Source organism: Mastigoproctus giganteus, chromosome 7 (genome assembly GCF_048544385.1).
Source record: "Mastigoproctus giganteus isolate SK-2022 chromosome 7, ASM4854438v1, whole genome shotgun sequence".
Taxonomy (NCBI): domain Eukaryota; kingdom Metazoa; phylum Arthropoda; class Arachnida; order Uropygi; family Thelyphonidae; genus Mastigoproctus; species Mastigoproctus giganteus.
Genome location: NC_143581.1, coordinates 81,743,911 through 81,758,630, shown reverse-complemented (window position 1 = coordinate 81,758,630; position 14,720 = coordinate 81,743,911). Strand labels below are relative to the sequence as shown.

General features: G+C 38.6%; 1 protein-coding gene across 1 annotated transcript in view; it reads right to left on the bottom strand.

The window, feature by feature from the left end:
- The window catches only part of LOC150083031 (DNA-dependent protein kinase catalytic subunit-like), a 156,783-nt gene that overhangs the window by 10,862 nt on the left and 131,201 nt on the right, over nucleotides 1-14,720 (bottom strand). The window contains exon 10 of the mRNA XM_090378364.1: nucleotides 2,281-2,410. Within this exon, the coding sequence (XP_090234490.1) occupies nucleotides 2,281-2,410 (130 nt within the window). The remainder of the gene's footprint in view (nucleotides 1-2,280; nucleotides 2,411-14,720) is intronic.

Sequence of the window (14,720 nt, the reverse complement as noted above, 5' to 3'; positions counted from 1 at the left end):
TCAAATGCTTCAATTCTTCCGAAACCTTCTTATCAATTAGGTATCCACGAATTGCATTTAACTGTAATTGACAATTTTCTAACTTCGTTTTCACCAAATGCCAACAATTCATGTTTAGAAGGATTCGCTGTCCTTGTTGTCCTCTCGTCATTGGTATTGTCACTAGTTCTTAAATTTGAATTTTTTCTTTTCTTTCTTTCTTTCTTTCTTTTTTTTTTTTTGAAACTCTCCAAAATATCGGTATCATTCGGATATTCATGTACTGTGACCATGTAAACAGAAATAGGGAAAATTTACAGAATGTGGATAATGCACTTCCATGAAACAACAGATGATTATTTGTCGCATTAAAAGAAAATCACTTTTCTAATTCTTGAATGGGGCAATTACAGTTGATTCATAGCGGTGTCCAACTTACAGCCTGCGAGGAAAGTGAACTAAAACAGCATTTTAAATTTTGTTATTAATCAAAAACATTTTCTAATTAAATGTTTTTTTCAGTAAATATAATTGTGTATTGTACTTAATAAAAATTTTGAATATTTTAAATTTTACTTTTACATGCAACAAGATATCGAAAATGTAACACACTAAAGAAATCTAACTTTGAATTTTTTTAAATATGGCCCCTGTACAGGAAAAGGTTGGACACCACTGTAGTAAAAGGTGGGCCAGGGCCCATTGGGAATACACCTTGATCTGCTCACTCTTGACCAGCGCGACTTCTCTGTATGTGGGATAGGTTTTACCAGGTACCACTAAGTTGTAGAATGCTAATCCCTTTAGCTCTCTTAATTCGCGCAGCAGCACTAATTGCCTAAATTGCCTGAAGGTCAGAAATGCGAACAGGGCGTACCGAGTTAATTCTCTCCTAATCCATTTGCTATATGAAAATTTTCTTCGCTCAACAGAAACTATTTTAAATGTAACTTCCAAGGGGAATTCAAAATATTTAAACAGAGGTCCAACTGAGTAATTTAGAATTATAAAAATGGTTGTACAGTTTTATATAGAAAATATCTTAACAATAGACAGTAAAAAATGCAAATTTAGTTAAATCATTTTAAGCTTATTTGAATAGTAGGTAAACATGAGAAAAAAATTTACGGAATATTGCAAATTTCGAAGTGCATTGCATCCAAATGTCACATGTCACTGTTAATAAAGGTGCCAGTACGCCGTCCATTGCGTACCATCCCACAAAAAGCACTGATGTTAACTATCTACTCAATAAGATATAAGAAAGCATTCAAGGCAATTATATGTAATGTAAAATTTTTTCTTGAAAAATAATAAATTTACCTTTTACTTTTATAATGAGTGTGGTAACCAATATTTTTCAGAATGATGGCATTATGTGAGGCAGAAACTGATGTCAAATTCAGATTTAAAGAGAGAATAAAACATCTGCTAAAACTGGATGAAGTTTTCAACTCACCTTTAATTAAGCCCTGTAACATGCTTGATGAATTGTTATATATCATATATATTTAACCCCAGGGGCTCACATCTGGTGAGTATGGGCTTGGCACACCCAGGGTCCTGAGCTGAATATGATCATTCTTCTCTTCCTTGGTGATTCCCTTTTATCTCTCTCTCTCTCTCTCTCTCTCTCTCTCTTCTCTCTCTCTCTCTCTCTCTCTCTCTCTCTCTCTCTCTCTCTCTCTCTCTCTCTCTCAGGGTAGTTCAGAAATTATTTTTTGGCTGGTGCAGCATAAGCCTCAGGCTTCCTTGCACCATATGGCTAATAATAATAGTATATGGTAATGGCTATTTTTGGCATGAGCAAGGACTACTTCTGTCGCAACTCAGTGCATGAAAAATCCCAAAATTCAAATAATTTCAAATAATCTAGGGCCAAAAATTGTGCCCAGCCCTAGCCACAAGAGTGGTTAATTGAGCCTTGTTGATCATGCAGCCAGCATTGATCATCATTTGTCTATTCCAAAAAAAAAAAAAAAAAAATTTGCTTTGTTTTTAGTTTTCCTGGCATGATTATGCACTAAATAGTTGTGCACTGATGGTACATATCTTTTTTAATTTCTACAATTTTTTAAATACACACTGCTGCAATCGAAGTCTTTTCTTTTATAAAGCAGTGGTTAATATGCATAGCTATAACATATACCATTCATAATTTTTGTTGCTTTAAAAAGAAGTAACACATTAATGCATAGAAAACAGGAATGATGATGCAACACAATTAAAATTTAGCATTTTGGTATATTGTATTTTTATGTCACCTATAAGCCTCACATCTTAACACTACTATAATCTTACCTGCTGTTCTGTAGTGAGATTTGATGGACGATGAACTGCACGTATATTAGAAGCTGCTTTTCCAACACAAGCATTTATACATGATTGATAGGCACTTCCTCTTCTTGAATGTCCTAATCTCACCTCCTCTCTAATATATAAAATTAATATTTCTTTAAAAAATAACACACACACACACACATGCAGGAGTACCTGCCTTAAGTTCATGATGCATTTTTACAAAACTGAGTATGTGTATATTGTAAAAAAGCATAATGCAGATCATATTTTTTCTATATATTTAATACTATAAATTTTAAATACATTCTAGCAAACTCCAAGTAAAAGTATATGAGAGCATCCTTGGACTCAGGGGAAGTCCCACGGATGTGCAAATGTATCCCCAATTCACAAAGGGGGGAAATCGAAGGGTAACATGAGTAATTACAGACCAGTTAGTTTAACTTCTGTTCTGGGTAAAATAATGGAGTCACTGGTTTTTTTTTTTTTTTTTTATGTGAACCCCAAACACGAGAGGTATTAGAACCTATAGTACTTAGTACCGTGCTTGGGTTTGAGGTTAAGAAGACGAAAGAAGATATTTGTTGACATTGGACTTGAACTTCTGTAGATTGTAATTTTCAGGAAATACGTATGAAGGAAGGTTGTTCCAGAAAACAGCAGTTGAATGAATAAATGAGGAAGATGAAAAGTTGGTTCTGTGGGTTTGAAGTTGGACTGTTGGCTGGTGGCGGCACGTGTTCGGACTGTTTTGAAAGAAAGAGCAGGAATTATAGAAGCCAATTCAGAAGAACAGTGCCCATGGAAGTATCTGTAGAAGAGGCATGCAGCAAAAACAGTGCGTCTATGAGAAAGCGAGTGGAGAGACTCTGTTAGAGATGAATCATTAATTAACCTAACTGCCCTCTTCTGAATGGTCTCAAGAAGCCGGAGAGAGGTTTTGGGGGCACCACCCCAGATATGGGAACAATATTCCATGGCAGGGCGAATTTGCGATTTATACAGAGTGAGCAGCTGTTTGGAAGAAAAGTAACGCCGAGAGCGAAAGAGAAAACCAAGTTTTTTAGATGCAGAGGAAGCAATATTTGTAATGTGCTTGTGCCAAGAGAGATTAGAAGTCAGGGTAATCCCCAAAAGAGATATATCATTTTGCCTAGAAATCGGAGTGTCACTAAAGATAAGCATAGGAGTAGAAGAATCCTTTTTGCGAGATATAAGACAAGACTGAGTTTTAGAAGGGTTGAAATCAACTAAGTTGTCTTTGCCCCACTGGAGAATTACCTGAAGATCGGAATTTAAGGAATTGGTAGCAGATTTTCGAGAAGTTGAAGCTGATTGAGCAGGACAAGGTTTCTCAAAATGGAAAGTTGAATGCAATGTGCTATCATCGGCAAAACTATGGATAGGATTTCCAGTCAATGGAAGAAGGTCATTGATATACAAGAGGAAAAGAGTGGGGGAAAGAACTGAACCTTGGGGGACACCGGCATTAGTGGAGAAGTTAGAAGACAGAGAGCCATCTACCATCACCCTCAGTGAGCGATCAGAGAGAAAACTGGATAACCAATTACTAAAAACAGTTGGCAAACCATAAGATGGAAGCTTGTTAAGAAGACCTTTATGCCAAACACGATCAAAAGCCTTTGAGATGTCAAGAGCAACTACTTGTGTTTCACCGAACCTTTCCATTGAATTAGTCCATAAATGGGTAACATAAGCGAGAATATCTCCAGTGGATCGACACTGACGGAATCCATACTGGTGATCGTTGATCAGACGGAAGGTTTCTAGGTAGTTTAAGAGTTGGCGGTTAATTGATTTCTCCATTACTTTAGAAAGAGTAGAAGTAATTGCAATGGGACGATAATTGGATGGGAGGGATTTGTCACCCTTTTTAGGAACTGGCTGGATATGAGCAAATTTCCAAGCAGAAGGAAAAACACCTTTGGAATAAGAAAGTGAAAAAAGATGGCAAAGAATAGGAGTAAGTTCAGGAGCACAGGTTTTGAGAACAAGTGGAGAAATACCATCAGGACCAGGAGCTTTCTTAGCATCAAGATTCATCAAAATCCTTCTGATATCCTTTTGACGGAAGACCACAGGAGGCATTGAATGGAGCGTGTTGGGAATGGTGGGAGGTGTTTTACCAAGATCATTAATACATGAGCTGGAAGAAAAATGGGATGCTAGCAGGTCAGCTTTATCCTTAGCTGAAGTGGCAACAGAACCATCTGGTTTGGACAGAGATGGGAGCAAAGATGGGCAAAAGTTGCGGCCAATAGCTTTGGCAAGAGACCAGAATGCTCGGCTACCATTAGGGCAAGAAGCAAGTTTTCTACTCTTAGCCTGTTCGAACTCTAGTTTGGACTGGTTAATAACTGCTTTACAACTGTTGCGAGCTTTGGTGTAGGCAGAAAATGAAACTGAAGAATTAGAAACAAGCCAATTACGATATGCAACATTCTTCTCTTGGACAGCCTTAGCACATTTATTGGAAAACCAAGGTTTAGATAAAGGACGAGATTTTAAAGTGGAGTGTGGGATAAAGGATTCCATTCCTGCAAGAATAATTTCACTGACACGATCTGAGCATACGTTGACATCAGAAGTTTTGAAACAGTAATCCGACCAAGGAAAAGAAGAAAAGAAGTCTCGCAGGTCATCCCATTTTGCATTCTTGTAATGCCAAACAACACGTGGTTGGGAATAGCCATGAGATAAAGGTTCCATTGGAGAAGAGACAATCACCAAGTTGTGATCTGAAGTGCCTAAAGGACCTATCACTTCGACCGTGTACTTAGAAGGGTTGTTTGTGAGAAAAAGATCAAGCGTATTGGCTGTATGATTAGGATTGTCCGGTATTCTTGTAGGTAAATGAACAATCTGTGCTAGGTCATTAGTAATTGCAAAAGCCTCAGCATCTCGACCTGCTGGGTCGGTGTGACTAGAAAACGGAAGCCAGCTGGAGTTGTGAACATTAAAATCACCAAGGAAAATTACTTCACTGTTAGGAAAGTTGGACTGGAGAAAGTCAAGTTGCAAAGAGAGGAAGTCAAAGAGCTCCAAGTGATTAGTGGAGTTGGGAGAACGGTAGAGACAACAGATGAATTTGACACAATGAGGTAGAGAGATTTTAAGCCAGAGAAGATCAAAGAGAGGAGATTCCAAATTGCCAAGTCTCTGACAGGGAATATCAGAACGGACATATGCACAAGTACCACCTTTGAGCAAAAGGAATCATACAGCGAATAATTTGGGCATCTGAGATGAGCAGTAGATGAATCAACCGATAACTGAGATTCTGTCAGAAAAAGTACATGGGGTTTGGCAGACTGCAAGTGGAAATGGACATCGTTGAGATTAGAATTGAGACCACGTATATTTGTGAAATGAATTAGGAAGTCCTTGGGAGGTTTAGATCTTTTCGCAGATAAGCTTGCTCTATTAGTTTGACAATTCATGGTGTATTCAATAGTAAGGAAAAGTAGGTGGGACATGCTGTATGAAGTAATGACATTTTTGGATATGGCGTACATGTGTAAGAATATACCCAGATCCGTGACATAACGTGGCCTCGACAATGCTCCCCGCATACACACTACTCGGACTCCCTCCAGTCACTATCTGGCAGAGTAGAGGCAGCAAGATTATACACTAGCTGATCCGGAAGCTTCCTAGAGAGTTACCAATAGGTTCAGTCCGGTGTACTAACTAGCGGCCGGCCTGCGAACACCGTTTTAGAGCTGTACCCTCGAAATGTAAGGAATATTGGATCTCGCCACGACGTTCATCATAACCTGAAAAGTCATCAATCATACTGCATGATGGAAGAGATAGGGAAAGGTTGACCGGAACTTAGCTCTAGAGACTAAACATGGGTTCCACCATTTCAAGCCTCCAATAAGCAAAGTGGTGGTATTTCACCGGTTGATGAGAGTCATCTACCACCTAGTACTGCTGGTAACATAGAGGGGCGGGGTTCCTCCATGTGGTGTGGGCGCCACACCTCGACCCCTGCTTACATTGGTTCACACCTGGGTGGTCACCCACCATGTACTTGTGCATGGAGGTTATACCCAGGATTACTAACAGTCCCACCATCGTGAAGGTGCAAGCAGAGGATTTGGCTGTCACAGACCGTCCGGACTTCGCCGAAATTGGGTCCACTTGACTTGAGTGTCACCCGAATATCAGTTCCATCAGCGTTTTAGACTCCCAGATAGCAAGTATAGCTTGTCTGGCATATCTGAGAGAATGTCTGTGACAACCTCAAGGTTAAAGATTGTATTGGTATTGGTGTTTAAGGGCACAAGTGCAACTAAGGCCAAAATGTGCCATGGTTAAAGATGCATTGCAGGATCATCTAGACAAGACTGCAGCAATAAAATAATGGAGTCACTGGTTAAAGATGCATTGCAGGATCATCTAGACAAGACTGCAGCAATAATTCAAACACTGCATGGGTTTGTTAAGGGAAAGTCTTGTCTGACAAATCTGATTGGATACTATAATGTGGTTACAAAGGAACTGGATGAAAAGTATAATTTTGATATCATATACTTGGATTTCAGGAAAGCTTTTGACACTGTTGCGCATGGAAGACTACTGTACAAATTGGAGCAGAATGGTATTAAGGGTAAGTTGCTACAATGGATAAAAGGATGGTTGAGTGGGAGAAGACAGAGAGTGGTAATTAATGAGTGCTGCTCTTCGTGGACTAATGTGTGTGGACTATTAGTGGAGTCCAAAGGGTTCGGTGTTGGGTCCTCTGTTGTTTTGTATATTTATCAATGATATTGATGAAGGTATATCAGGCTTAGTGTCAAAGTTTGCAGATGATACAAAGTTGGCAGGGTTGTTCATGACAGTAATGGAAGTGTGCTACTGCAACAGGATCTAGAAAATTTGGGCAGATGGGCTGAGAAGTAGCAACTGAACTTTAACCTTGACAAATGCAAAGTACTGCATATGGGAAGAAGTAACCACAGAGGAATGTACCAACTGTGTGGTATTACACTTAGGGTGGTAGTAGAAAATGAAAAAGACCTGGGAGTAATTGTGATATTGATGAAGGTATATCATCAATATCACAAAGCAGTCAGATATGAAGTTTTCTGAGCAATGCAGACAGGCAACCAGAGAAGGTCATGTGATTTTGTCAATGATATACAGGAATTTTGCTAGTAGAGAAAAGGAGGTGATTATCGCAGGTCAGGTCTTGCTTTGAGTACTGTGTACAGATCTGGAGGCCTCATTTTAGGAAGGACGTAGATTGCTTGAGCACATACAGAGAAGGAAGGACAACAAGACTGGTGGGGGGAACAAGAGAGGCCTAAGTTCTGCAAATTGCAGGCGGCTGGAGACTAGGCACCTGCGAGATGATCTGATTGAAGTGTATAAGGCCTTGAATGGGTTGAGCACACTGAATTCTGATGGGAATTTTCCGCTTGCTCAGATTACGAACCTAAGGGGGCAGAAATTCAAACTGAGGAAAGACAGCTGTAGAATATTTGTTGACCACCCACTGCCTTTAGCCAGTGGGTGGTCAACAAACTTCCATCTGTCATTGTGGAAGTTTATAGCTTAAATAAATTCAAAGAGCAATTGGATAAACTTTTAGAGGGAATGGTTGTGTGAATTTTTTTTTTTTGGCTAATGCTACATAAGCTCATATGCTTGCTTTCTTGCCTCACATGTCTGTATTACTATATTTATTTTATTTAGAAATTTCAATAAATCACACACATTCATATTAACTAATAAGATACATGTTTAAGAATATATCTATTGATGGCAACAATAAAGGCAGATGCATCCAATATACTGTCCTTCAATCAGCATTAAGTTCTAAGTAAGCCTGTCTTTTCCTGTCTTACCTATAAAAACTTGTAATCTATACAATGTATATCCACTACTATCATACTCTTCTCACCAAAAGAAGGTACCAATCCAGTTATCCAGATGACCCATAAATTTAACAAGGCTGTCAACTTCAACTATACATATAGCATATGGCTATACATATGGCAGTTTATTCACAATTACAGTCTCTAGTAGACTATAATTATGTCCTTTGTTTTTGTGTCCCATTTCAGTGTAAATATTCTTTTACTGTTCATTCACCTCTCCCACCACCACTACCTTATACACCTCTATCAGACTCACTCTGAGATGCTTAGCTTCTAAACTCTTCTAATTCATATCTTTGTAACCTCTCCCCAGGTTGACAACAATTTACTATTCTTGTCAGATGGGTCAATTTGGACAATTTCAAGAAGCCAGGTATCATTTTTTAGATGCAACACAATAAAGCAGGATTCCATCCCAATTATCCAAAACAATTGGAACTTTAAAGGAAATTTCAGGTATATGATTTTTTCAGATAACTGATTCTAATGCACATTATTTGCATATTAAAGAACAGAAAAACAATTAATGAGAAGAAATAAAAAAGTAAGTTTCATTTATTATTTCTACATTACACTGTGTAAAAAAAAAAATATATCATTTGTTTATATTTAATTTAACCGATCCTTACAATTTTTGGCCTGAATTCAAATAGTGTCAATATTTTGGAGGAAATTTCAGAGGGAATTATGGAGGAAATTGTAGAGGAAATTTACACATGGTGACATTTGTGTCCCCATGTGTTACAGGTGCTACGGACACTTAAGTTACTTAATACTTAAGCGTCCATAGATTTACCGTTCATAACTTGCCACCATTGTTATACGACATAACGTTATATCCCGAACTAGATAGTGTATATAATATAATATAATATAATGTAATATTGTCAATTAATCAGTAAAATCTATTAATCTTGTTAAACTTCATTGTCAATTAAATTGTACTTTTAACTAAATACATATAACGACTTAGATTACAAACATAACATAATTAATTAATACATAACTTGATACGGAAGTTATACAAATGGAACTGAAAAATTTATATAGCATTATAACTGTGTTAGGATACAAGTTTAGCGTTATAATTTTGTACTGAAATTGAAATTTTATTGAAATTAAATCAAAATCATGACTCAGACCAGAGCAGCAAAGCCAAAGGGTCAAGCTAATGGGAGTTCTGTGGCTCAGGGGAGAACTGAGGGGGACAGTTTCCCCCTGATTCACAGCTTTTTTTAAAATGCACTGCTTGCATGATGTTTGTGGAGCAATCGGGTACAGGACATGATATTGCCATGGGGGACGTCTTTGTGTGTGCATGGTGTAAGGAAATCAGGCGACAACTCAGCGTTGTTATGGGCCTATATGAGAGCTTGAAGGATAGGGTGGATGCCCTCGAAGGATCTAAATTGAGGGGGCCATCAAGCTCTCAGCTGCCCACGTCAATGCCAGAACTTGCACTTGGTCATCATTCAACACAGCGGCAACCCCCAAGGCAGAATGCGCTAGTCCCACAGGAACTAGTAGTTGTTCGTGACTACTGTCAGGGAAACGGGGAACATGCTTTGTAAAAAGGATAGGTGGAACAAGACCAGGGTATGTCTGCCAAGGGCCAAGGTTGATGACGTTGTACAGCAGATATCATCTTTTAAGGGCACAAAAGGTGATATAGTTGTACACGTTGGCACTAATGATAACCCCAGGGGCTCACATCTGGTGAGTATGGGTTTGGCACACCCAGGGTCCTGAGCTGGATATCATCATTCTTCCCTTTCTTCGTGATTCCCTTTTACTTCTCTCTCTCTCTCTCTCTCTCTCTCTTAGGGTAACTGGGGAATTTTTTATTTTTTTTGGCTGGTGCAGCATAAGCCTCAGGCTTCCTTGCACCATATAGCTAATAATAATAAAAAAAAAAGAGTAGGAGACCGGCACAATTACTTAACAAGCACAGGTCACTGTATAAAAAAGCTGTGAATTACGGTTGAATTTGAAAGTGTCTGCAATTCTGCCCAGACACGATAGGAGGGAGTATATGATGAGAGCCTTGTTGATCAATTCAGCTATGGAAAGATTGTGCAAGGCTCAAGGGATAGAATTTTTTTCAGCCTGTCTGTACTTGTTAACAGGAGAGACTGCTTCTATAGGGATAGTATACACTTAAATAGAAAGGGTGCAAAAATATTTGCTGATGCTATCGAGGCAGTGATAGGTGGGTCAGAAAACTTCTAGCTTGGGGGGGATACAAGGACTAATAGATTAACAGTAGCCACTGGCAGAGGTGAAAGTGATTCTTGCACTGCTTCTATTGGAATTAGCAGAAGCCTGGAAAACAAGATGCTGGATGTTTCAGAGACTGCTGGGAGTCATTGCGGTACAAGTAAACACATGGGTTGTGTTAGGGTAGCTAAGAAGAGGAACAGGTGAATGTATACTTGCATGTACACCAATGCTAGGAGTTTGGTAAATAAATTGGATGAATTTCAGGTATTGCTCAAAACATCAAAGGCAGATATTGTTGGGATATCAGAGAAGTGGTGTCACACAAATATAAGGAATGCAGAACTGTAATTTGGGGAGTACAATGTGTACAGAAAGGATAGACAGGATAGGAAGGGAGGAGTGGGTTATGCTATTAGTTAAGAAACACATAAAATCCAAGGAAGTGAAGCCAGTCGACATCGCTGGACAGTGCAGTGTCGAGTCAGTTTGGTGTGACATAAGCATTGGGAAATCAAAATTGAGAGTAGGAGTGTGCTATAGGCCTAATGACTCTGATGAGTATAATAAGAAACTGTACAGGGAAATAGAGTGGGCCAGTAAATCAGAGAGTCTTATAATGGGGGTTTTAATTTCCCAGATATTGACTGGAATTTGTGGTTTGGTAACTCACACACTAGCAAGGCTTTTGTGTATTTATTGGATGATTGTTTTCTACATCAGCATGTTCGGGAGGCAACTAGAGGGAGTAATACTCTTGATATGATTATCAGTAGTGATTCTTCATGCATTAAGAATCTGCAGATAAAGGAACCACTAGGTGACAGTGATCACAGTGTGCTGAAGTGGGATTTACTCAAAGAGGTAACAACCATCAGGGGTAAAAGGAAGGGTTTTAGCTTTCATAAAGGCGACTATGATGGTCTGAGACAGTATTTAAATTCTATACAGTGGGACCAAATGATGATGTTACCAACAGCAAATTCAAAATGTGAAACATTCATAGAACGTATCTTGGAAGCTACTAGGCTTTACATACCAACTAAGAAATATTGTTCAAGGTTTAGGCCTAAATGGATGTCAGATGAACTAATGAGACATATGGCAGAGAAGAAAAATGCATGGGATACATATAAATCAACACGTGACACAGAAGCCTATGATAGATATAAGTTGATCTGTAACCAAGTTACAAAGGAGGTTAGGCAGGCAAAGGCAGATTACGAGAAATCTTTGGCAAGGGATGCAAAGAAAAACAGCAAAGAGTTCTTTACTTATGTAAATTAGAAGGAAGGGGATGAATCAGATTGGTCCACTTGATATCGATGGTTCAACTGTTGATGATCTTGCTCAGGTAGCTAACAAACTAAATGAATATTTTGCATCGACATTCACACATGAGGAGTTATTCAGTGAGGGGAATGCCAGAGGTGTACTCAACTCTGGCAGTAAGCTAGATAATCTTGTAATAATTGAGAGTAAAGTGGAGGAGAAATTGTTGAAGATAAATACAAGAAAGGCACCTGGGGTGGATGGGATCAATCCTGTTATATTAAAGGAGGCAGCAAAGGAAGTAAGCAAACCCTTAGCCATAATTATGAGAGCTTCCTTGGACTCAGGGGAGGTACCTATAGGCTGGAAATGTGCAAATGTGACCCAATTCACAAAGGAGGATCAAAGGCTGACACAAGTAATTATAGACCTGTGAGTTTAACTTCTGTTCCAGGAAAATTAATGGAGGCACTGGTTAAAGAAGCACTGCAGGATCATCTAGAGAAGACTTCAGTTATAGCTCGGACACAGCATGGTTTTGTTAAGGGAAAGTCTTGCCTGACCAATTTGATTGGATACAATGATGCAGTCACAAAAGAACTGGATGCAGGGAATAACTTTGATATTATATATTTGGATCTTAGAAAGGTATGTGGTATGGTTGTTTATTGGCGCATTAGCTGCTATGGTTATAGTGCCCCTGGATTTTAGAAAGGATTTTGATACTGTTGCACATGGAAGACTGCTGCACAAATTGGAGCAGTGTGGCATTGGAGGCAAATTGCTGCGCTGCTATGGATAAAGGGATGGTTGAGTGGGAGAAGACAGAGAGTGGTAATCAATGGACACTGCTCATCGTGGACTAATGTTATTAGTGGAGTCCCTCACGGTTCAGTGTTGGTTCCATTATTGTTTCTGTATTTATAAATGATATTGATGATGGTATATCAAGCTTAATGTCCAAGTTTGCAGATGATACAAAGGTTGGCAGGGTTGTTAACGACACTATGCTGCTGCAACAGGATCTGGAAAGGTTGAGTAGATGGGCTGAGAGATGGCAAATGAAGTTTAACATTGACAAATGAAAAATACTACATATGGGAAACAGCAATCCCAGAGCAACGTATCAACTCTGTGGTACTACACTGATAGTGGTAGAGAATGAAAAGGACCTGGGGGTAATTGTGCAGGCAGATATGAAGTTCTCTGAGCAGTGCAGACGGGCTGCAAGAGTAGCTCATGGTGTCTTGTCAATGATATACATGAATTTTTCTAGCAGAGATATAAGGAGGTGATTATTCCCTTGTATAAGGCAATGGTCAGGCCACACATTGAGTACTGTATATAGGTCTGGAGGCCTCATTTCAAGAAGGATGTAGAGCTGCTGGAACGAGTACAGAGAAGGGCAACAAGATTAGTGAATGGAACAATGGGTTGCTCTTACAAAGAAAGACTTAAGTTTTATAAATTACAGTGTCTGGAGACTAGGCACCGGTAAGGTGATCTGATAGAGGTGTATAAAGCCATGAATGGTCTGAACATGATCAATGCCAATGGGATTCTTCCTCTTGCTCAGAATAATCACCTGAGAGGGCATAAATTCAGATTGAGGAAAGATAGATGTAGGATAGATGTGTGGAAATTTGCCTTCAGCCAGCGGGTAGTTGATTGGTGGAACAGACTTCCATCCCTTGTTGTGGAAGTTGATAGCCTAAATAAATTAAAGCTCAGCTGGACAGGTATTTCGAACAAACGGAGGGGTGAAATGGAAGTGTTTTTTTTTTTTTTTTTTTTTTTTTGGCTGATGCTGCATAAGCTTGCTTTCTTGCATCATATGCCTCTACTAATGCTAATTTGTATGTATTACATAAGTATGTATCAATGCTGTGACATTTTATAATAATTTTTATTTATTTATTTTTTATTTATTTTTTTTTTTGCAGTTTGCTATGGCTACAAAATGAAGGTGTATGTTATCCCATGCTCATTTTGTGTTTGTGAATATTATATAGTTTTAAAGCAGATGAAGTATAATGTATAGTTTTGTTGATGGCATTAAGTTTTGTAGTGTATATGAAACCAATTTTGGAATGCCTATGGTTAATCAATACAAAGATACCTCATTTCTGTTGTGGTAGTTGCAGGCCGATGTTAGAGGGATCATTGGAATGTTCCCTCTAACGTTCGTCTGCAAGTAGCACAGCAGAAATGAAGCCCACAGTTCGTATTGTTCATGCAAACAGTATGATCAACAAAAATATAACTTTTGTTATGTTTGTACTGATCAAAACTTGGTTTTGGAATGTGGATATATCAACATTTAAAAGTATGCAAATTGAAAGTTGCAGTATCATTCTCTATTGCTTCAGTGGCACAAACAATGAAGATCTACCAATTCCCAATCCACCTGCCAGAGCAGTGTCTTCAGAATTGGAGGAAGAATCTGATGATGAAGATACTGGGATTACACTTCAAAAGTCTGTTCGTGTAAAGCACCATAATCAAGAACTGGATGATTTAGTAAAGGCCTTAGGTAAAATCAAATTCATTGTTCAGCTTCTGATATCAGTTCATTTAAAAGGGAGCAATCTACTGGATTCAAGGCTACCATTTACAGAAAAAGCAGAGTCAATTATTCACATTTTTACACTCTTGTAGAATTCCAATGTCACTATTTGATTAATACTACTTCAGTATTATAGTAGTAACAAAGGCAAAAAAAAAAAAAAAAAAAACCACCCACTTCATTTGTCCATTTTCCCCCCTCTAATAATTTATTGAATTCTTCCCAAAATTTATTCAACTTGTTGTTGAGTGGAGTTTTATTGGTGCAATGGCTCATCATCATCAGCCATTTTCAATCCACTGCAGGATGAAGGCCTCTCCAGCAACTTTCCAGTTCCTTCTGTTTTGAGCACTGGCCATCCATTTACTACCCAAAAACTCATGAATTTCATCTATCTATCTCCACCTTTGTCTTCCAGGTTTTCTTCTAACTCCTCTTGGGTACCATTCTGTTATTTTCTTAGTCCATCTGTCATC